The sequence below is a fragment of the Gymnoscopelus microlampas genome (assembly GCF_963454915.1).
Source record: "Gymnoscopelus microlampas genome assembly, chromosome: 14".
Classification (NCBI taxonomy): domain Eukaryota; kingdom Metazoa; phylum Chordata; class Actinopteri; order Myctophiformes; family Myctophidae; genus Gymnoscopelus; species Gymnoscopelus microlampas.
The window spans coordinates 23,880,364-23,905,663 of NC_139951.1; the positions used below are offsets into that span (position 1 = coordinate 23,880,364).

The 25,300-nt window shown below is 41.8% G+C and overlaps 2 protein-coding genes across 6 annotated transcripts in view; both read left to right on the forward strand.

Annotated features, from left to right (window-relative positions):
- Nucleotides 1-1,709: 1,709 nt before the first annotated feature.
- On the forward strand, nucleotides 1,710-4,089 carry pyyb (peptide YYb; the record flags this gene model as incomplete). Its single annotated transcript, XM_084078475.1, has 3 exons — nucleotides 1,710-1,897; nucleotides 3,543-3,620; nucleotides 3,956-4,089. 3 exons carry the CDS (start codon nucleotides 1,710-1,712, stop codon nucleotides 3,996-3,998), a joined length of 309 nt encoding a protein of 102 aa, XP_083934601.1. The 3' UTR covers nucleotides 3,999-4,089.
- Nucleotides 4,090-5,590: 1,501 nt separating this feature from the next.
- mpp2b (MAGUK p55 scaffold protein 2b) overlaps nucleotides 5,591-25,300 on the forward strand; it is a 71,334-nt gene continuing 51,624 nt past the window's right edge. For 2 of the 5 annotated variants that reach the window (XM_084078754.1, XM_084078753.1), the window contains exons 1-2: nucleotides 5,695-5,822; nucleotides 20,130-20,209. In XM_084078754.1, coding sequence (XP_083934880.1) covers nucleotides 20,179-20,209 — 31 coding nt within the window. In that variant the 5' untranslated portion in view covers nucleotides 5,695-5,822; nucleotides 20,130-20,178. Of the gene's footprint in view, nucleotides 5,823-20,129; nucleotides 20,210-24,295; nucleotides 24,406-25,300 lie in introns of those variants that run through there. The other 3 variants (XM_084078752.1, XM_084078751.1, XM_084078755.1) reach the window with 2 other exon arrangements.

The following is a 25,300-nucleotide window of genomic DNA, read 5'->3' on the forward strand; positions in this document are numbered from 1 at the left end:
TAGGGTTCTGATGTAGACAATCCGACAATACAATGGTCTATTGACTTGGATCAAAAGGCACATAAAAGAGCTCTAAAGGTTTACGGAGGCGGAGCTAATGTTCAAGGCTAGACTCAAGCTTGTCTGAACACCTAACTAAGATACCGCTCGTCCTCTTAAAACATAATGGGCAAAATGTATTGCTAGGCCGTTAACTTTAAAGACACTTGTAACACACAGCGTCCGGGCGCTGTCCGGGGTGCTGAAAGTTGAAGGCCGTGGAGCTGGCTGAGTTCCTGCATGGATTTTTTGTATCACAGAGACATAGCCTAGGGAGGCTACTATAATATGTGGGTAGAATATCAGCTGCCCTGCGGGCCCGAACATAATATGTTTATCTTTGTAAGAAAAATACATGATAACATGCGTGATTTAGCCTCTAATCTCAATTTAACTTTTGCTTTAAAAAAAAGTAGTAGGCCTATCCCCCGCCCCCTTTACACTTTTTTTACATAGTTTTCTCTCATGATCAATAGCCTGACCATTGTTCTAAAGTACTGTTACCCAAACAGTGAGTCGGGACCCATTTGTGGGTCGCAAAACTATTTTTGTGCGTTGCGAGTAAATATCCCCTATGATTTTAAAATGAAAATACACAATTTTTCACATGTTAAAACAAATTACAACGTTTTTCAAAATAATTCCCCCAAAAAATCCATTAATTGGAGGGGGGAAAAATACTTTTAAAAAGTAGTGAAAATAGCAGATCTACAAGCTCACAACACATGGCATCGATTCGTGACGTGGTGTGAGCTTGTAGGTTGGCTATTTTCACTAGTTTGGGTCCCGGGGAGACGTCAGATTTCTATTTTGGGTCTCGAGCTAAAACGTTTGGGAACCACTGTTCTAAAGAGCTTGCCGGCTGGTCATAATAAACAGCATGACATTGTGTCTATGCACAGGCTACATGGCTGGAAGAATTCCAACATGCGTCCAAGTGTAATGGGCCTCTAATGTCAGAGGCAGGCTGCCTATACTAAATGGGCTAAACTTCATTCGTGAATATCGGTTTTATGCTAAGCCAGAAATATTCAAGGCAATATAATGGGCAGCTCTTAAGTGTTCGATATCTTTACACGGCAGCTGGAGGAGACATCAATGACCCTTAACAGATAGATACTGAAGGGGGTGTGGTTATGTGTCACATTGTCATCATAGGCCTATCAGGTATCCATCCCACACTATATAAAACCTTGGAAATGAGGAGAGAAGAGGGAGACACACTAGTTGTACTGTGGTCACTGCAAGAGGAGCCTGCAACAGGAAAGTGAGTTGTCCTTTTTCTTTTTCCTTTTTTTGCAATAGCGTGCCTATTTAGATTCTGATAACATTTCTGGTGAATCATTTACAGATGTATTTTACTACTTGAGTACAACTTTTAGGTATTCTTACTTTACTGGAGTATTTTCAGTACTTTTACTTCTACTCCACTACATCTCTGAGGCAAATATTGTACTTTTACTCCACTACAATGATTTGAAAACTTGAGTTACCACTAGTTACTTTGTAGATTTTGATTATTATTACAAAATATACATTAACCACTTCAACCATATACCATTTGAATCACAATGCGTGCAAGTTTAGTAACACATTTTAGACTTTCTGCCTTTCTTTCATGACAGCTTTTGTTTGTAGCTACTACTAGGCCTACTACCAGAATAAGAAAGATGTCCATCATGTTGAGACCGTGGATGTGCCTGGTGGCGCTCGTCGTGTGCCTGCTGGTGTGTTGGAGCAACGTCGCGGACGCATACCCCCCGAGACCGGTGAGTCCAGGGGGCAACGCGTCACCGGAGGAATGGGACAAATATCACACCGCGATCAGACACTATGTCAACCTCATCACTAGACAAAGGTGAGTGCACTTAACATTTTCAGTCAAACTCCACGAAGAATTCTATTAAAAGTCTAACTTTTCAGATGTTTGTCAAATATTCTGGGCTCTCAGTCCCAAGGAAACCATACTGTCAGATGAGTTCACTTCATATTTGACAGACCAAAGCATGGGAAGCAGTATGGTTGAGATATGGAGTAGTATTATGCTTGTATAGTGGAATCAATGAGGTACTCAGATCTGGCTTTCTTCAACTGAGGGATAAAGTTCAGACCAGATAGCAGCCTCTATTACCTAATGGGATGGCTACCCCAGAGACCTCAAACTGTGTAGACCTAATAGAATGCTGTCTCATCATACAAACCAGCTCTGTTGTCCTGGCTAGTCAGGTTATCATCCTAATCATTTCCTCATCGTTGCTCAACATAATACCACAGTTTTCCCCTCTAACAATAAGACATGCAGCAAAAATATGAAAGACGGTGGTCCTTTTGGAACACACACACACACACACACACACACACACACACACACACAGACACACACACACACACACACACACACACAGACACACACACACACACACACACACACACACACACACACACACACACACACACACACACACACACACACACACACACACACACACACACACACACACTCACACACTGTGACACACACACACACACACACACCCGAGGTTGTCAGGTTTCTTTGTCTGCTGAGCTTTAACCATGCATGATGTGAATGTATGAGAGAGGTAGATGCATTATGTTGTTACAACTGAAGTTGTTCAGTCCATAGGCAAGTTCACTCGTCAGCAGCATTGATTTGATTGGAAGATATTTTAAAGGAAGGAGCCATTTTTGCCCCACCAAGCTTTGGATGGTCGACTTGAAAATGCCTCTTTTCTCAGACTAGATTGTTTTGTTGAATCACCATAGAGAAGCAGCACTGACAGAGATTCGATGTTGCCTTTTCTGAGCTCTAGTTCCAACCTAAGGACTGAACTGGCATGGCAATCATTTTGATCCCAGCTGTGTGCAAATCTGGGAAGCCAACGTATAGTTACCTGCCAAGGTGTAGCCATGGTGACCATAGAAGTTACTTCCACTGCACTGACTGTGACTGCATCACGTTCACCTTTAGTTTTACATTTTATTTTTATATTTTTATACAGCCTTCCTTTGCTTTAGGTTGAAATGTCTCTATTTCCGCTAAATTATTCTTGTGGATTTTATTTATTATTCATCTACTGCATTGACTTGGGAGTTGCAAATTGTTATTTTGTTGCACCTGCAGTACCGAGCCGGCGAAAACTTCTGGGAACTCAGATTACACCTGCAGTGACAATAAAGGAATGTATTGAATTCACAGTGGATGATATTTACTGTACTGTAAGTCCCACTCCCAACTAACAGACCCTACTAGTGATGAGTGATGACTATTGGAACATAATGGTCCATATATGAAATTGTCTGTGATGCTATTGAGATGAATCTGCAGTATTCCCAAACATCATGCCACCAAAGATGCTCTGCTTTGATCACATAAGTGCCAATGCGACTGGTGGAGAACGTACGGTTGTCTTGAGTGTATAAGTGACACCTACAAGTTATACCACCATGGGGATGTATCATTGTGCTGTTTCCATCTTTCTCAGGTATGGGAAGAGAGCCTCCCCTGAACAGGCTGTGGCCCAGCTCCTGTTTGGAGCCGACACTGATGGTGCAGAACCACGGTGAGAAAAGAGCAGATGAGCAGATGAATGTTCCTGATTTGTAACCCTGCAACCGTGCATTGTTGATGTGTTGTTGTGCATTGGCTACTGTCTTCTTATTTGTTTCAGAATTATTGTACTTCCTCATCACTTTCGCCAACTTCATCATTCTCTCTCTCATATTTACATTTTTGTGTCTTGGACATGTAGTGACAAGTTGTTTTTCTATTTCTGCTTTGTCATGGCTCCTCAACAAATCAGGGGTGTTTTTCTCTGTTGTTCGCCACTGTCATCGTGACATATGAACTGTCTCAAATATTTTCTTTTAATGGAGCTCTTTGTTCATTTTCTTGCAGCTCAGAGTACAGTGCTCAGTGGCCGCTGACTGGTGATGAGTGAACCTGTCTCCCCCTTACCCCCCTATGTTGCTCAATGGGCCAGCTGTCAACAAACATTGATGCTCAACAGCCTGCACTGAACAGTGTGGCCCTACATATTTAATGTTTCAATGTGCATGCAAACCTCTCTCGTCTACCTACTGTCTGTCTGTCTGTCTATTTTTTTAATTGTAAATAATTTGTAATACATTTGAATCTCTTTGAAATAAAGAATTGAACATACAGATATATTGCTGCAGTCGTTTCCTCAAAAGTGTACTTGCTCAAGTGGACACTAGATGGCAGTATATCACCAGGAAGCGGCTGTTTTCAAGTTTACCGTGTACCTTTTTGTTTCTAGTGTGTGGTACAGTGTTGCCATGTCGGCTTATTATAAGCGACTTTGGGCTATTTTTCTGTAAAGTTACTTGTAAAAAAAAAGGTAGTTGCGGGTTGTGGTTTGTTGGGCTTGTTTCTAAAGTGTACTTGCTTATTTAGGCTTGCTTCCCTTTAAAAAAAACATTACTTAAAGGTAGGGTAAGTGATATTTTTTGGTTAAAACAAAAAGTATTTTGTTAAAAGGTTAAAGCACTATATTCTGATAGTAATCAGTGTTTGTTCAGTAACAGGAGTCTCCCCGTCTATCCAGCTCTTTAATAAACAGAAAATACATTTTGCAGTAGGTGTCAAAATCTCAGCCAATCAGGAGAAAGTACCCATTTTTTGCTTCATTTTATAGTGTTCCAGTTCCAATTCTGCCTGCTCATTTCTTAGTGTCATCACTTCCAATTTCACTTGTTTAATCTATATCCTGATTGAGTTCTCTATCCTGATTGGATAACATTGGAAATGAAACTGAAAATGAAACGAAAATGCATTTTCTGTTTTGTAAAGAGCTGGAGAGACAAGGAGACTCCTTTTACTGAATAAACACTCTATAGCAATGAGTACTATCAGAATATAGAGCTATTTAACACTTATTTTAACCAAAGAAAATCACTTACCCTACCTTTAAACCAGTGGTTCCCAAATATTTTCATGGAAAAGTTTTGTGCCAGGGTCATAGAGTTAAAAAATAAGGGCCAGGGGATTGATTGATTGATGTACTTTATTTAGTACATGGAAGTACACAATTCACAATACAAGGTCTACTAAAGTGGGATGTGTGTGTTTAAAAAAACAAAACAAAAAAACACATTTTATTGCAAGAGTTTTTGAAAATAGCAGATCTACAAGCTCACAAGTTCACAAAATGTGAGCTTGTAGATCGGCTCTTTTTAAATAGCCGATGCATAATGGGTTTAATTTAAAGTGCTCATGTGGCCTAATAAGTTGCTTCTTTTGCTTTTCCTAGACCTGGTTGCTCATTTCTCTCGCAAAACCTGGCAACGCTGGTGTGGTACACTACCTGGATATGTGGTGGTGTAAGATTGTCGGCTGTAACTTCAGACAGAGAGCTGACAAATAACGACTGACTGACTGTCGTGACAGAGCAGAGGTGACTATCTTTTAGCATCCTATGAGAGGGGAAACGAGCCTGCATGCATACATACACGCGCCTGATTTATTGCGCATTGATGGGCTTGTTTCCAATTGTGTGTTCGTAATTTTTAGAAAGATCTAGTAATAAAAGAGAGCAGTTTGTTGTGGGGGTTGTGCTGGCTTTATAGTGTTAATATAGTGTTGTCAAAGTGTCCGCATCGATTAAGCAGCAAGATCCCTCGGACCAGTGGAGACCACAGTGCCACAGCCAGACAACCTTTGATTTCCACCAACGGTTTTTACGGCGTCTTCTTGCAGCTGCTGGTGGATTCGAAGAAAGGACTGGATAAAGGTGACAGAACAGGTGAGCTCTCTCTCTCTCTCTCAGACCCCTTTACGGATTCCAAGAGGGAAACGTAAATATTGTCATTCGGAGCCTTTAAAAAAGCTTGTATTCAGTCGCGTGGCGCGCGTCACCAAGTGGCTGTACTGTACGATATGTGTGTTATTGGACGCGAATAGCTATTAAAAACAGATCTCTCCAACAGATGAACTGCTATCGCTCTAATAAGATTAATAAACCTACTTAATGGCCTATACCTCGTGTAGCCGTATTGTCTATTCTCTCCCTCAGGCAGGCATCACATATCACACACATTCGGTCTCATCTTTAGCGTAGCTTATCTGAGAGACAAATTGCCTCAGCCATACGTTTCTCTCTTAACTTATTGCTTTTTTTTAATGAATGCCGCCCGAGACAATGTAATTATTTCTATGACTTTGTTCAATTTTGAATCGTCTTTAGGCTACTGGTTTCTGTTGGTTGTACACTGATTAATTATACAATAAGCAGCTGATGGAAATCACCCTCAATCATGTAACTCCGTCATCTCAGTGTAGATTCGTTAAGAGAAGAATCGTGTTGATGCTGATGTTTGGATGGACAGCCATCAATCATCTGCTATCAGTGATAATGCGCATGCTCAGATAGACAACAATTAGTATAAGAAATGTACAGATATCTACCAAAGCGAAGCTATGGACCAGATGAAGGACAGGTGTCCCACCCACGTGACATGACACTTGCATTTTAGAGTTTTGCTATATCTTGTACCATGACGTGTTTGGCCAAATTAATATACTGTACAGTTCAGATATATTCATAATCTATTCTGAGTTATAGCTAATGTATTTGACAAAATTGCTGCACCAAATTTTGGGCTGAGTGAAGAGTTGTTTACAAATACAGTAGTGTCAACTAGTTTCAAGCAAACATACACAATGATTGATTGAATCTAATGGCTATTATTTTTTTGGTTATAACTTACAGCTTACAACAGATTTTGATTTCATAAGTCTAAAAGGGCATACAGGTAGTCAAAACTAGAATAAATGTTGCATTCATTGCAAATTAAAGACAAAACCAATAGATCTCTATGCCTGTTAGCTCCCACTCACTTGAGCATATATTATTATACTGTACATTTACAAGTAAGTACACATGTATCGATACAAATACATATAGATGTGTTCACAGATATTATACTCATAAACAGATGCCAGATATTTGCCCTGAATAGAGCATGTCTCTGTCCCCATAGACTGTGGTGTCAACAGGGTTGGAAAGAGTAGGCCAGTGGTTCTCAAAGTTGGGTCCGGGGATCCCCAGGTGTCCTTGAGGGGATTTCAGGGGGTCCCCACTCCCCATCAAAAGTAGTTAATATAGCATCAAAATCAGTTTAACCACCAGATATTTAAAAAAAATCTTGATAAAAATCCACAAAATTTGAATATTTTGGAAACATTTTAACAACAAAAATCTTGTACGTGGGTCCCTGGCACAAAATATTTTCAGATGGGTGTCTGCGGTCAAATAATTCATTTGGGGGTCCTTGACATGAAAACGTTTGAGAACCACTGGAGCAGGCTACTAGATTAGAATATTCTATCCAAGTGTTACTTGGCTTAAATATAATTCAAGTGGAAGCTTTTGAAGCCCACTCCGAAGAGTTACTTTAGATGTGGAATCCTGAGCATAACAATTTCAATATGAATACAGCTTACCAGCCAATCCCTTTTCAATTCAGTGATGCTCCTGGTGACAATCTTGTATTCATAAGATAGCTCTCTCAAAGATTGCCTTTTGAATGAAATGAGGTTCAAAGAAACTTTTGGGGAATATACTGTATCCACCCGATTGTGACATAACGGCATAACTGAAGGCTGCTCTACAATACAGATACTTGCCTTAAGTACAAGTACAAGAACAAACTACTTTGACAGTTACGAGAGCAATTAGGTACTATCCACTGCAGTCTATCAAGAACACTTTTTCAACACAAATGTCACTTTTATGCCTAGTTTCCTGGTTTTGAGTTGTCAAGCAGACAAGCACAGTAGAGAGAATGGCCCATGTTAGAGATGTCCTTAAAAATCCTTAAATTAGCTTTGTATCTATTTTTGCTAACTGTTAATACTCAGGATAATGTAATTGTCAGTTCATTGATGTCACACAGAAAAGCTTTGTGCTGTTTTCAAGTGTTTTCAAAATGAGTTCCTGAACAGTAGTGTATCTTTAATAATGACTATATTCTTTTGAAAGGGTCCACAACATCTTTTTTGTTTTGTTTTATGCCATGAGGATGTTTTTGTTGCACCAGAATACAAGCTGAACGAGGCCATTAATGGGGGCTCCTTAACAAGCACACTGTACTGTATACTATATATTTACACACACACACACACACACACACACACACACACACACACACACACACACACACACACACACACACACACACACACACACACACACACAGAGTATAAAGTGTATATACTGTATTATAAATGTATTCAATATTAATGAGACTGCATTATGGATAGATATAGTATTCAGTGGATGATTTTATTTACAGTTCCATCAAGCTTCATGGAACCATCTGTGACTACACAGTAACATTTGAAGGATTTAACTTTGAAAGTGTCTTTCAGAGTTATTAATAATGCTCACCAGTTTCACTGTGTACAATAGGAATTAGGGAATGTGTAGCAGTTTAACCACTTAAATCCTGTGTACGTCCATGACAGGAGTTCCCCAGGGGTCTATACTAGGCCCCCTCCTTTTTTCCCTGTACACCGAATCTCTTGATCTAAAAGCTCACAACACGTTGCAATGCCACGCGTTATGAGCTTGTAGATCTGCTATTTTTGCCAAATGTTCACTCCAGAAGGTGGCTGGGGATGTTAGGGTTCATGTGAATATATTGTTGTTCTACATTTATGGTATATGATATTTATACAATGTTGAACATAGCAACTTGTGAAATAATAGCCCTGAGTTACATTGAATAAACCATTACCATATACTGTATAATATTAGCCAGGGCACAATATTATTTGGTTGTGAGTCTTGTTTCTTTTCATATCACAGTACTTTTAAGCACTTAGCAGATTTCTCCTAAAAGGCTCAACTTTATATTCATTTAATGATAAGAGCTTAGAATCCACTGGTAGATTTCCATATCAAATCCCAAGTTAGATAGGTTAAAGGATTAAAGGAATTTAAACCTTCTTGGTGTCTGTTGTAGTACTGGGAACTGTAGCTCCTTTTGACAGCTGTGGGAATTGGCTCAGAGATCAGTTGGAAATGTTTACGTTTACCTTGACAGAAACACTGCATAATCACTCCTTTCAGGGTTTAAGAATGGGGCTTGAAGTATTTAAACTTTGAAATTATGGCCTTCATTTCACCTCAGATTTAAGACAGATTTAAATGACTTTCATAAGACATAAGGCTTAATAAGTTATGTGAAAGTTGTCGTTTTTTCCCCTTTTGCCTGAGTAAATTGGATTACATCACAACAAATTTGGTAGTGATGATTTATGTAGAGCAATTGTTCTCAATCTTGTTTGAGCTCTGGACCACTAGCACATTTTGAACAATCCTCAAGGACCACCCCACCCAACCTCCCCACAGTACTATAGGGTCCATCACAGTGATGTAAGGATGTGGCCAGTGCTTGTCCGAGCCACTGGTTAAAACACACTTGATATCACACTGCTGCTAATAATGCTTTGATTAGCAGCTGGTCCCAAATCAAAAGGAAACACAATAAATAAATAAACTGACCCTGCCTGACCCGGGATTCAGGGCCAAACCTTATCAACAGAGAAGGCCAGTGGGGATTATGTGTCTTTGATCTGAGATGTTATTAACAAGATCTTAAATGGTATAAGCTGACCATAACATCGTGACGCCATTCAGTTCTACTGTCATTGCTTCATAATAGGTATGTATTCAATGCTTGAGAGGAAGGGCAGACTCTGGTTGTGCTCTGCAAAAATATCATATTGTCCCCCGGGCTGAGTAATTACCGCATGAAACAGGAATTGAAATCAGCTGTTGTTGGCAGAGAGAAAGAGATGCTCTGAGGTTTTGTCCCCTACGGCTGTTTCAACCGAGCGTTGACATGCAGATTCAGTGGTGGCGGCGTTCCCCCCTCGTCCTCCTCACCCATACAGCTCCAGTCTTCTCCTTCATAAACACTAGACCGGTGCCCTTTGGGGACCACGCAAGTCGGGAACGATGCAAGTTGGGAATGCATGCCCCACCCGGTTATACAATACCTGTTGTCAGAGTACCCGTTACCACAGTTCTAAACTCGGGAATGATGTAAGTCAGGAACAATGCAAATTGAGAATGCATGCTCCATATTTTTGTGCAATACCCGTACTTCACCTAAGTATGGGCATGTGTACCCACTGCGGTAGTACCCACCAAGCACCAACATGCGACCGATCGACTAAATATGGGGTTTCCTTATGTCATCATGTTGATGACGTACATGGGCATACACAGATGCAGTTCTATTGTGTGCTCAGCACGACACCCCCCTGGGTCATCGCCCACACACACACAAGATTGAGGTCAATCGGTAGCATGGCACCTGAGTTATGCCCGGGTCAGACACATAGACACACAGACACAGATTCTGTGAATTTATAGATAGATAACCTCAGTGCCCACTTCGTCACACACCTGCTAAGTAATCTGCTTTCACTCTGGGCCACACGTGACACACAACATGAGTGGCCATTACCATGGCAACCGCTGAAGCTTCCATGCACCGCAGTGTCATTTTAACTACGTGATTTCCTACTGATTGGTTTGGTGATAGTCTGGTGTTTGTGCCTGGTAGCTCCTCTTTAGAGCAGTTAGGTTGACATTGAAACAGTGGCTAGACTGGATACATTTGTCCCTCTGCCTGTTTCCTTTGAAAGGATGACAAGGGAAGCTGGGACCTTGAGTGATTTACAGGCAGTGTGCTGATTGTGAACAGTCCCCCTCAGTGCCTTGCAGCTCTTTCAATGAGTCTGATTGCCTCCCAGTGGTGTGTGCACTGCGATCAGCACAAACTAATTACAACCCACATCAGTACAGTGGAGATGGGGACACTGATACATTGATGAAGTTTTATCAGTAGAATTCAACAGCAAACTTCAACTGAAGATGTGAATGCTTAGATCAGTCAAAAGAAGTGCCTAGTCTCCAATCATATGCCACAGACACAACCCTATGAAAGTTTTCATTCCAACCAAACAGTGCCATTTTATTTATTGCATTAAATGGGCTCATACGATGCACTGCACTGCAACACCGGAGCGCAACATGACTGTTACCACTCCCAACCAATTGCAATGGAACTGCGGCATATCTGTGTCCGGTGTGAAGGGCCCAAGTAACATGCATAGTGCATTCACTGCCCTCCGTAGCGCCACATGACTGAACATTAAAAGATTCCATAAAAGGATATTTAACCACTTAAAACCTACGTATATACTTTGTTGTACATCAATAGCCTATTTTCATATATCACCTATTTTTGCTGAATGTTCACCTATTTTTTGCTGAATTGATCGCCTATTATGACATGCCTAGAACAGGGACATTTAGGGTTCATGTGGTTAGTCAGAGAAGATGACCACTGATCAACTTTCAACAAATTATTCTAGATGCCATGAACAACTCTGCTGTTGCTCTCGCTGTACTTGATTGGTGGTTAATGGGTCTCCACGTTTTTTGGTCAACAGGTTAATTATTTACAATTTGGCCTTTAAAGCAGAGTTAATATAAAGGTTCATTGTAACATTCAGCTCACCTGCGTCAGGGAAAGAGGTTGTAAATGTTATTTTCCACACTCATTATACTGTGAGTTAGCAACACCTCATGCGTATAAATATGCATGAGGAAAGAAATAGTTTTACTTTAGCTTGGTCACCACCAACTGCTCTTAACCACTTAAGGGATATTGGGGTCATTTTAACATATACTCTGGCTTTTGTGAGCACCCCAGACAGTTTTCAAGTTGCTTGATTCAGTATTTAGATATTTGATATTCATTTTATCAGACTTCTACAAACCAACTCAGTGGCCTTGTGGTTAGAGTGTCCACCCTGAGACTGGGAGGTTAAGGAGTTTGAAGTTACAATGGGTTTGTGTTTGATCAAATGAATATCAAATATCTAAATACTCAATCAAGCAACTTAAAAACTGTCTGGGGTGCTTACAAAAGCCTGAGTAGACGTTGAAATGACCACAAACATGTTTGAAAGTGAAATGTCCCTTTAAGCCCTATATACTTTGTCATATGATGAATAGTGCAAATAAGGATCTAAAACTCGCAGCTTGTAGATCTCTTACTTTTGCTATTTTAGATAAACATACACTGTATATATGTTTTAAGGTCTTGAACATGTTTGCCAGAATAGGGAGCTACAGTAGGTTGAAAGTGGTTACCGTTAAACTACTGTTGAATTCCCATCCTCATTCAAAAGACCTCTCTGAGACTGATAAACTGATAGCCTTGTGCTGTACAAGGCTGTTGGATTTGCAATGAATGACATTAAAGGACCATACCGGCGTCAGTATGATATTGCCGATGTCACAACTTCGGCCATATATTACACATGAACGTAGACCATTTGCCTATTAATTGCTTTAGTTTTAGAGTCAGTGTTTGTTAACATTGTCTCCATAGTCATTAAAACTTATAGGGTTAGAACGTATACCTGAGTCATTGTTGGTTAAACATCATTGTATGGTTAAGAAGTCATAGACATTTGAATTTTGTTAATAAATCACATCACTCTTTGCTTTAAAACACAACAATAATGTAACTGACGAAAAGAAATGGACACCATGAAGTTCACTTAACTGAATCCAGCGGCTTCTTCAAAATTCAAACAAACCAAAGTATGCTTTGCAAAATGGTTGGCTCAATGGGCAAACATTAGTTCTGGTCCTATGCCAGGGTCTACTGTATGCATCTCCTCAGTGACCAGGTTTACGGTGTCTACACTTAAGTAAAAATTAAGAATTTACTTTAGCTACTTACTGAAACAAAGATGGTTGTAGGTTGCTGAAAGCCTTTTCTCGTGTCGAGTCAATAGAAGTTTCACCGTCTGGTGGATATGCTGTATTTTATTTTATAGCAAAAAGTGGATTTTACACAAAAGGTGGATGTCTTCCAACCGCAGAGACACGACAGTCTTTATTTCAGTGAGTAGAAGAAGTATATTCCTTATTTTTATTGAAGCGTAAGCCCCATGTGTAGACATCATAAAACCTGGTCAAAGAGGAAATACATAGTCCCTGGCCTAGCGTTAAGGAGAACTCTCTAACGCTATGGACTGGGAGCTAGGCAAACATGCAATAACACCAGTATCGTCCTTTAAGGCCAGTCATTAAAATCCAACAATCCATCGACATTCGTAGTCCTGATATGCTGCCTGCAGGAGGCAGATAAACATGTAATGAATGGGTTTAATTTTGGTTTGGAAAGACACAGGTCATTATTACTCTCACAGTGGACCTGAATCATCGTGGTTGGTCCTTTCAAGACACCTGGCTTTGTGCAGCATCTCATTCTGAGTGCTCCCTGGAGAAATTCCTCTGAGCAGTACCGCAACATATAATACTTTATTGTCTCTGCCAGGCCGGTCAGTCGAAGGCCTGAGATTATGTTTTTGCTCCTGTCCGTCCATGAACAGCTAATCTCCGGCACCGTTGGACAGGGACGCGGGAAGTACTTTAGAGCAAGGGGTGCTGGCAAACGGGACACATGCACGCTGCGCGCGCATGGGTCCCTCGTGCGCGCGATTTTTTTCGGGTTTCCCGCTGATAAAGTTACTTTTTTTGTTACTTTATTTCGGTTTTAGGGTTAGGGTTGGATTAGGGTTATGTGATTTAATTATTTTGGGGGAGCCGCGCCCACCGGAGAAAATCTCTCACACACACACACACGCACGCGTTCAGCCTTTTTTTTTTTTTTTCCTCACAACGGCAGGGGGTGCTGCAGCACCCTCAGCACCCCACTTCCCGCGTCCCTGCCGTTGGACCGATTGGTGTTAAACGTTACACACACATTCCCAGTAGGTCAAGGAAGACATTTTGGCCTCATGGTGGTGCTATAATAACAGGCTGTTTAACGTTTTGGCCTATAACTCATGAACCGTAGGTCGTACAATCAAAAAAACATTTTCCCCCGATTACTTGGATCATGAAGCCATTTGTGCCAGACATTTCCGCCATTTTGCGTTTTCTTCAAAACACACTGTTTCCAATACTCTCTCACAAATCTGTACACGTTTTATCTGTTTTATCTGAGCGTTTTATCTGTGCATGCACAAGAGGACTGCGCCTGTTCTATCAGATTTTCCATATTCCTAGAATATTCCATTCTACAACAACCCGGCCTGACTGAGACCTGCGATCAGAGGAGCGTGCTTTCCTTGTTGCAAAGTCAACACAGATGATGGGAATTGGCCTCAGTGCAGCTCTTAATTCAAACAGACAGAAACTCACACAAGTAAATAAAATATGTAAAACAAAGAGCAGCAAAAACACTTATCCCATTTATACATGCAAATATACATACATAATAAAGGCCTAAAGTGCTTTGTGCTGCTACTTTCGTTTTAAAGTGCTTGTTGCTTTGTGCTGCTACAGTACCTACTTTTACAGTGCTTGTTGGCTAACGCTTGCTCTACTGCTGAACGTGCTTGTGCATCAGAGTTCAAGTGTCGAACACCCGCAAGATATGTGCTAATCCTGAAGCATAATGTCCTGCTACACCTGAAACTCTGGAATCTCCTGGAGTAGAGGGATTTGAACAGGGAGCTAGCAGGGTGAGATGAGTCAGCAATCATCATCTGCATCTTTGCATCTGATGTGTGTGGCATATACGGAGGCAGAGGGAAGATCACACAGCCCTATAGAGTACAGAAGTCCTGACGTCACTCGTTCTTCCCCTGGTTCGTAAAGTGATTTCTCTATGGAGAATTCTTATACGAATTGTGGTCCAAAAATGAACAAACTGTCTCGGCAATATTGTCAGGGAGGAGGTTCTGTATCGTTTATGATAGTCAGTCATTTATATTTGATACAGTCTGTTTCTGGCGAAAATGTAACTAATTCGGCGGAAGTAACATTATCGTTTTCTCACCGTCAGTTGATGCTTCATATCCATAAGTTTTGTTTATTTTTGGAACACAGTTCTTATTTGACGCGATATTAAAGATGTCTATGGGGATTCAGAACGGGGGTGGAAAACCGCGAACCAGGTAGGATGTGTAAATTACGTCAGACTTCGGTGCTCTATAGCTTTGCCACAGGAAATCTAAGGCTAAACTGAACTGCTTTAGCAGAGTACTCTGTGAAGTTTATTCAAGTGCTCTGCTCATATCAGTCAAGCGAGACTTGGGGCATGGATCGAGTTGAACGGGTGGGGCAATTCTAAAGGCATTGTCCCCCTCCAATGATTCTTAAACATCGTTGATTGCAGAGCTCAAAGTTGCCTTTCAAACTGCTGTTAAAAATAATTCTCAAGTGTCAGCTGGTGAGCTGCAATGAAATGAAATTCATTTGGCTGCCAATTGCCAATTGTCCAAACCTAATACCCTGCTTTTTCTGTGGATTGATACAAAAATCTATTTCACAGAAATAGACCTCCTGTGGATTAAAGTGTACCACTTGTCTTTTAATATGCTCCAATTAGGTTAAACTCCCGTCCACCTTATTATTATTTTACGCCTTTTTCCTTGTTGCCATGGCGAAGCGCTGGAGGTAAAAAGAAAATAAAAAAATGAAAGCTGCTCATGGTTGTCTTGGATACGACCATTTCCCTTGTAAAGTAATGAGAAACGCTGAAGCTGTGGGGAGCACATGGTTATTTTTAGGCCCCATGCCAGCATGAATGTGTGGATTAGGGCTCGTTTGGTTGTAGTTGTTGGCTTGTGTGTGTGTGTGTGTGTGTGTGTGTGTGTGTGTGTGTGTGTGTGTGTGTGTGTGTGTGTGTGTGTGTGTGTGTGTGTGTGTGTGTGTGTGTGTGTGTGTGTGTGTGTGTGTGTGTGTGTGTGTGTGTGTGTGTGTGTGTGTGTGTGTGTGTGTGTGTGTGTGTGCAGGTTGTGCTCACTGTGGGAACTGCTCAAGGCATTGTATACAGTATTTGGCACACAAATACCAGTACAACACGCTAGTAAACTATGGCTTCAGGGCAACATGCTGGATTAGTAGCTCAATTGGTTTGTGTTCATAGCACATAGTCACATCATGCCCTCTCTCCTGTATTTCCTGTCTCACTCCACTGTACTATTTAATAGAGCAGAAATTGTTCCCTTGCCATAACACCTATAACAAGGCTAAATCTAAATCTCTCTATATATATCTTTTGTGTGTGTGTGTTATGACGACAAAATCAAATCAAAATCAAAGGATGAGATTTAATTTGAAACGACGGGTACAGGAGGCAGCAACACTCGACCATGCAGTCAGAGTAAAACAAGTTAAATTAATCAAGATTGATCAACTGCATGGAGTATTGTTAATACAATATAACTAACACAGCTGCGGTGGTTGTAGTTAGCCTACCTGCTCTTTTATTGAGACAATTTACATCCTATGGTCGGGCAGGACCAGTACTGGTTGACAAGAGGTACAGTATTGAAGGCCAAAGTGCAATTCACTAACTAATCACAGTGACTGACTCAGTCAGTCAGTCAGACATTCATATGTACAGTATAGGGCTGGTCCGTGGGTCCAGCCAAAAACACTATAGTCTAATGACGTGCCACTTAAAATGACATGGATGCTTAGAACTTGATGGCGTTCAGAGAGGTTTAGTAGGTGAAATGGCCAAATGTATGGCTTTCATGGGGCAATTGCACACACAGACACACTCACACGCACACACACAATTAAAAAGCCCTACTCTGAAACTTAGATAAAACAATTATAGAGAAGTCACACTACTTCAGGACCACACACACACACACACACACACACACACACACACACACACACACACACACACACACACACACACACACACACACACACACACACACACACACACACACACACACACCGCAAGGGCACACACACAGCTGTCCACTTGTTTTAATTGGATGACAGTGTTGAGATGATCACAGGCCAGTGAGCATAATGTTATAGCAGCTGTGCTATAGAGCTGTCTTCAGCACCTGAAACTAAAAACAAACTGTGTAGATAAATGTATTCTTTGCTGTACAACCGTGTCGCACGCCCCAAAATCTGTTACTTTTGGTGAATGTCACAGTCATACGTCGGAGTGTTTTAAGTGAGTGAGCATATGTAGGCATGTGGTGTTTGTGTATACGTCTCACATTGTGTTGCAGTCCAGTGGTTTGTGTGCACCCTCGCATTTCGAAATGTGTTTGTGTTCCATCCCGGCTCCATTACATGGTGTGTGTGTGTGTGTGTGTGCACTCACGCATTTTTGTGTGACTGTGTGCATGCACAAGAGGACTGCGCCATTTTGACTCCTAACGGAACTACAAGAAAGGGATCTTGCATAGAGGAAGATTATATTCCACCGTGGCAACTTATTATTTCAATCTTATCCAATTTGTAATGTTACTTTGGAGATGGAAACCATCTATTCAGTACATAACTGTCATTGCTTGTTACAATAAGAAATGCATTGGTTGTGAATGATAAAAGCTTCATGGTTCATTGTCTGTTTTTCAATCAAATTTGACATTGGGGGGATATAGTCTGTATTGATTCTTTGCTCATTTATAGTTTTCTACCATTCTGTTTCAGTTAGCCTGATTAGTGCTACCCTACCAAAATAATAAATTGTCTGCTCCTGGATTGGGAGAGCTTGATCACTTGGCAGGAGGCCATACCTCCTTGCATGCGTAAAGACTGAGTTATACTCAGTTGTGCACGGGTGTCGCGCACCGAAAATAGCCAATCTACAAGCTCACAATGCGTGCTGCAAATATGCATTGTGACCTTGTAGATCGGCTTTTGTTGGTGTGCAACAGCCGTGTGCAACTAAGTATAAATCAGACTTAACATGATGAGAGAATGATGACACTTAAGATTACAGTGTCATTATTAATGTTTGGCTGAATAGCCTGCAGCAGTAAATGTTCCATGATAGGCTGTGAATGGGAATGACTTGCGTCTCCTGCGCCCCCTCTGGTTTCGTCTTGTTCGCTCTCTTTTTGCCTTTATCTCTCTCTTGCTCTGTTTGTTGCACTTTCTCTCTCTCTCTCTCTCTCTCTCTCTCTCTCTCTCTCTTTCCACATTTCTCTCTTTTTCATACACACACACACACACACACACACACACACACACACACACACACACACACACACACACACACACACACACACACACACACACACACACACACACACACACACGTCAACACAGCTCAAGTGTGGCCAAGGGCCCACCGCAATCGGCTTTGACTTTTTAACAGCCACGTGCTTCTCAGCACACTTAACAAGCTCTGTCATTTCCCATTGCAAACACTGGAGTCCATGATAAGCCAGGGGGACTGGTATGTGGTATTAAGCACCTGATCTGCACAGATCCAAGCTTTTACAAAGTTCCCCCCTTCAGTGTCTACGACAGCTAAGTACTTAAGTGTCGTAAAAGTTGCGGCAGTTACAGCTGTTAAATGGTGCAACATAAATAGGCTTTTCATGTTGACATACCACACATACGTTTTGGAATGTTTGATGCCTGGCATGAATGCTTTTCATGTAGTTTTTTGCCCGGCGCCACACTATCCCTGCCGATGATTGCATATTGTCATGGCAGCCACAAATTGGCATCCTAGGATGCCAGCACTTCTCTCTCTCCCTCGGAAACATCTTTCCTTCGTCTTTCGTTTGTCTTTCTTTCTTCTTTCATCATCGTATCTTCCTTTGATCTCTCCTTCCTCTCACATCACTTCCCACACTGCCGGAACATTTTAACTCGGTGATGTTTCCCCAATCGTTTTCCCCCCTCCTGACCTATTCTCCTTTCTCTTCCCAGCTACAAGTCATTGCTAGCTCTTGGTGTTATGTGTGTGTACTTGTATTACTATATTTGTGAGGTCCAAATGTCCCTAGAAGTATAGTAGAATCTGAGAAATAGACATTGTAAGGACTATTTTCCGGGTCCTCACAAGAGAAATATTTTAGACTTACAATTAGAAACAAATTCAGGTTGGGATTAGGCACTTAGAAGTTAGGTTTAGGTATTGGGGTTAGTGTTATGCGGATTCATACTTGTGCGCCGGTGTCGCATACCGTAAAATAGCCAATCTACAAGCTCACAATGCATCACAGTGTGCAATGCGTTGTGATCTTATAGATCTGCTACTTTTTGGCCTATTTTGTGGTGTGTGTGTGTGTGTGTGTGTGTGTGTGTGTGTGTGTGTGTGTGTGTGTGTGTGTGTGTGTGTGTGTGTGTGTGTGTGTGTGTGTGTGTGTGTGTGTGTGTGTGTGTGTGTGTGTGTGTGTGTGTGTGTGTGTGTGTGTGTGTGTCATTTCCAAATCTTGTTTGGCAACTATGTCTGTGAGTTCAAGACGGTGGCACACCCCTGGATCACAGAAATCCCATAGCCTTTATTTAAATCACATAATATAAGAACTGTGTTCCCAAAACAAAAGAACTAAGATCCTTGGCCTGCTGTCAAAATAAATATGACAATCAGCCTAGTGATATGCGAGATTAGCGCACACACAAAAGCTGCCGAGTTGCCCAAGTTTGCCAGTGAGGGTCTTTTCGTGTTGTCCAATGTCAAAGGACCAATTAGAGTCAACAAAAGATCCCCTCTTAGCTAATGTCAGCCAGCACACCCACTCAGCCCAGCTCTCCAGCAGAAGCTACAGAGTTCTCCTCATGGAAGTGCAGAGCCGGACAGCATGGGGGTGTTACCAGAGCAACAGGCTGTCCTTTTAATAGCTGTTTACAAAATTTGATGCTGGTGATGTTTGAGCTTTCTTACACAACACAAGCGATCCCCAGCCTGTGGGCCACGAGGGTAGTGCAAGTGGGCCCCCAAATAATTGGCAAAACACTTATGTTTTGATTATTAAGGTCTCTGCATGATTTTAAGATTTGTTGAGTAAATCAATTAGTCGACAAATTCCTGTGTCTGTTTTGCCTGATATATGCTTGGTTGTGCGCCATGTTGCACAACTAAGTATAAATCACCCTTTAGTCACCTTCTTTAGAAGGACAGCCCGGGGAGGTTGCATTCATAAATCCGGTCAAATAATTCAGTACTGTTTACTGTGCCCTCCCCCGCCCCATCTTAGTTTCTTCTTGCTTTCTCCTCCATTCCAGCTGTCCTGACAGGATTCACAGAGGACTTTGGGACGAGCCGATCTCCAAAATGCCAGTGGCATCTGCCAGCTCTGATTCTGGTAAGTGGCTTGGTCTTAGGTGGACAAAAATAATGTGTGTGTGACTGTGTGTGTGAAGTCTCGCATTACCAGGTGATCAGAGCTCTCCACCTACTGATACGTCTGCTCTGGTGACATCTAATTATATGTATTTTCTACAACTGAGTGTAAACAATTCACATTTGCATTGGTTCGAACCAATGCAAAGACTTTAGGGTGGTCTTTCATATTGGGGAAGTGACAGGATTGTCTTCCAAAGGGTAACCGGAACGCTTGCCACAAAACACACTAGCCCCCATTTTTCCCCGGGAATAAGGTTAGATTTATGGAATAGTATTTCTGAGGTTACGTGTAGGAATAAGGTTAGGTTTAGGCATAGTTATACTGAGGTTTCTTTCAGGAATACCTGGTGGCGACCGTTCCGAGGTCGCCGGATTTGACCCAGGGTGAGCATGTTTTGGGGCGAGTATTCTTGTATTCTTCCAAAGCAGTCTGTGTAGTTTTGTTAGTGGCCGATCTCGCCGCTCTTCTAGTCACTACATTCAATTTAGAAAAAAATTGACTGTGTGTGTGTGTGTGTGTGTGTGTGTGTGTGTGTGTGTTAGAAATGGAGTAGAAGAGTCTGAATGGTTCTTTGGGTGTTTGATCACACAGAGTAGGGTAACTCATCTCATGTGCCCTAATGTGACTTAATGAGCTGGCTAATGGAGCACTGACGCTCCAGACCTACATCAGTCATGCTTGGAAGGACACACTCTGTTGTGTTGTATCCTTCACCATGCCCCAATGACACCATGCACGTGGATACCGTTGTGCAAATGTGTATGACCGTGTACTACAGTGGTGGAAAGTAACTAAGTACAAGCACTCAAGTACTGTACTTAAGTACAATTTTGAGCTCGTTTTATGCAGATGGTGCAGTTATTGCTAAAAATGTAATCGGCCTGTTATAGCGCCACCATGAGGCTGATTCGAACATTTTCAAGTGGCATTTCATCCTCGGCCTAGTGGGAATGTGTGTGCAAAATCTCACGGAAATGGCACGCTGTCTTTATTATTTGAGGCATTTAGTTCAAAACGGAGTACTCCTGCAAACTTTGGAAGCCAATCTTAGCCAATCAAGACCGATTTGCGTGATGTTTGGACAAAATCTGTAGGAGTAATATAAAAAAATGTGCTTCGCAAAAATCAGCCTCCTGGTGGCGCTATAATTTAAAAAAAAAGGGGCAGAGGCTCTGCTCTGGCATCCAGGAAGTGTGCGTGCACAGTTTCGCTGCAATCGGGCCAACGGTGCCGGAGATTAACTGTTCATACAATCTCACAACGCATCGCGATGCGGTACGTTGTGAGCTTGTAGATCAGCTATTTTCAAAAGATTTTATACATTTTGAAAACGGATGGAACTTTAAGTACATTTTGCTGCCAATACTTTTGTATTGGCATGTAAGTAAATTCTGAATACCAGACTTGTACTATGGTATTGATACTTTTACTTGAGTAAAAAAAGTGAGTACTTCTTCCACCACTGCTTGTGCAGACGCAATTTTGCGCACACACACACACACACACACACACACACACACACACACACACACACACACACACACACACACACACACGCACACACACACGCACACACGCACACACACACACACACACACACACTCTTGCAGAGCTCCCCGTGGCTCCCCGAGGCATCGGGTGAGTCGGCGAGTATGGATGGATCAATGTTCACTGAGACGGTTGGGGGCTGGTGGGTTGCAGGCCTTGGGAGGGTGGGTGAGTTAAGGACAACTTTACAGTGTCTCTTGAAGGTCATAGTCAGTCTGGTAATTCAGATGTTTTTTGTTGTTGTTTACTAAGTTTGACTTTTAATTCTTGCCAAACATTGGTGAAATGTCTTTTAAAAGGAAAATGTTTTGAGAACTAATTTTCCTCGGGGTAATTCATTCAGTTTTGTCCACACTTAAACTTCAAACATTCAGTGGCATTTAGCGATTTCCCCCCAAATTATGTCCCATGCCATTAGTTCTACTTTTGGACAAGTAAAGATGAAGACATAAAAGACATTAAAGATATTGAATTAATACTAGTGAGAGTGTGAGAGTGAGTGAAGGTCGGAGAAATTGAGTGCCTGTGACTTAGAATTCTATGTTGTGTGTGAGGATTTTAGCAGACGACAGGCAGAGAATGGAAGATAACTTTGCTAGGATGAAATTTAAAAATGTGTACAGTTTCTTTTTTTCCTAGTGGGCTGTCAGTTGGTCTCAATTTGCACTATAGCCAAAGGCTACGTTCAGAAGATTGGCAACATCGAATAAATTATTTCTCTACAATAAATTGTGTCTCTCGTACAAGGGGAAGATAGTGCTTTTGAGTGAAGGTAGGTTTTCTTTGCAGAGGCACACAGACACAGAACTATATCTATTGAATCTCACACGCACACGCGCGTGTGTGCGTGTGTGTGTGTGCGCTAATCTCGCATATCACTTGGCTGATTGTCATATTTATTTTGACAGCAGGCCAAGGATCTCAGTTCTTTTCTTATTATGTGATTTAAACAAAGGCTATGGGATTTCTGTGATCCGGGGGTGTGCCACCGTCTTGAACTCACAGACATAGTTGCCAAACAAGATTTGAAAATTATTGGGTGATTTCCTCAGGACATCCCTACTGAATTTACTGTTATATAAATCAAGTGTATTTGTGGTCTCTTTTCTATCTCTTCCTCTCATGGTCAGAGTCTCTCTCACACACACACACACACACGCACACACAGAGCTCTCTCAGATAGAGCTGTGTACTGTATGTACATCTCATCCTACATGCCATTACTTTTCAATTTCATGTACTATTGACTGTCAAGTTGTGTAGCTGTAATGTCACTGACCTTATCGATTTGACTTCATCTCCCAAAGGACTTGCAAAGTGACTGCGGGCCAGCCAATTCCCCACACATACATTTCAAATCGCATTGATTTATGGGTGATACACATATAATTGACACATGGCTTTAGCAATCAGACTTTGCGCAGTAGAGACAGTTGAATGACAGCAATTTGACAGAAAGATGGAGAGATAGACAATGAATGTGTATGAGAGATAAGTGCACTAATGTTTCATGGCTCTAGGTTGTAATGTAACTCACAGGAGATTTGTGATCTACTGAGCATCCCCTTTCTAGTTTGATTTGAACTGGCCAGAGGGTTATGAGACTGTCAGTGACCAACTATTATTAGTTTCCTTGATCTATGAGCAAAAATTAAAAACAAAAGTTCACCAACAGTAGTTCATTTAGGCCAGGTCAGCTGCGTGTGTAACTGCACCTGCATCTGCTCCTGTTGCTTGTGTCTGGGAATTATGTCATCATCTTGAGGTCACATCAACAAAAAAGTCATATTCAATACTTGAACAAAATTGCAGATGGGTGAATGTTAATAGTTTGAATTGTCTCTGTGTGACTAAAATGAAATATTTCTTCTGATGCACGACTTGTATTGTAGGCCAGAGATGCCACACAGCTCAGGATACTTTGTTTTCTGGGAGCTTCCTATTAGAGGATTTTCATTCTCTGTAAACCATTGCACCGTAATCTGACATGGATATTGCATTAGTAAACATTGTGAGTGCGCAGCCCCGCTTGTGACAGAGGAACATCATTATTAATTGGGCCCGCCCTCTTTGCCCTCTGCTCCTCCCTCCCCAACTAAGCCCAAGAGAGACCCTCCTCTCTAAGACAGCATTATACATCCCTCCCCTTTTCACCAGCCACCCTCCTCTCTCTCTCTCTCTCTCTCACTCTCACTCTCACTCTCACACACACACACACACACAAATACACGTACACATGTACACACACATGCACACGAGCAACCTCTCTCTCTGTCTTCTCCATTCATTCAGATACTGGCAGGCTTTCTGCCAGGCGCAGCTTCTATTCACGTCAAGAGCAGGTAGAGGGAAGGAGTAAAAGGGGGGAGAGGAAGAGACAGGAAGAGAGAGAGAGGAGGATCTCTCTGGCTGCCATAGATACTGGGCGTGTTACTGTGTGTGCGTGCGTGTGTGTGTGTGTGTGTGTGTGTGTGTGTGTGTGTGTGCTCTGTGCATAGTAGGGGCTTGTTGCTCAACCATGGCGGGCAGCCTGTTTGGAAGGCTCTCCCTGGAGGAGGAGGACTCTGCCAACTCTCTAGAGGGCCTGGATGTCAAGGAGGGTGATGGTAAGAGGACAGAAGTCACTCACAGTCTTCACCGGCAGGGCGTGGGAATGTGTGTGTGTGGGTGGGTGGTGCTGTGTGAGCTGCGTGCTGGGCATATTGTAGGGATTCCGTCAGGGAACAGAGATGGTGAAGACTTTGAGAGGAGGCAAGGTTTAGGTTTTAGGAGGATATCTTTGGTTGTTAAGAATTAGGTATTTGCTCTAATTAAAAGCATTGTGGAGCCTCTTAGTGGACGATCTAAAGTGGGTGGATGATGACACTGGATTAGTGTTAAAGAGCTAAGAACAATTCTAGGATAACAGGAGTATCGCCTGGGCATTATAAGACTTGTTTTGATTACTGTTAGGACATCAGTTATTTGGAATTTAAGTGATCCAGGATATTAAGCTTATTCTACTGTTGTTGTGCTTTGTTGTATGTGACTAAGAGCATGCACTGAACATTTGACATGCAAATGTAAATGCTGGTGGATAGGGATGAAGTACTGAAGAACACAGTTTGCTGATGTAAAACCGTGCGGGTTTCGGATTCACTGCTGCACCTGCTCCTGATGAGCTCCCTTCAGGTCTGATGAAGATGAGCGTTGACAGACAAGGGCTCAGCACAGCAGGAATGTTTCTGTGTGGAGTGGTGCCTGACCACAATTACACTAGGACAGAACTACACAGTATAACAAGGTGCACATGGCACCGCGTCAATTAATACCAATGTCTACTACTCGGTAGGGGTGTTGGAAAAAATATATTCATGAATACAATCGAGATGCTTATTATCAATGATTCAAAATCGATTCACAATTTCCAAAAATCAAAAGAATATTTTTTATTTAATTTTTTTCCCCTCTCATTTTTGCTGGTTAAAGTTACAGGAGTTTTTACTCTATGGTGTTTGTGAT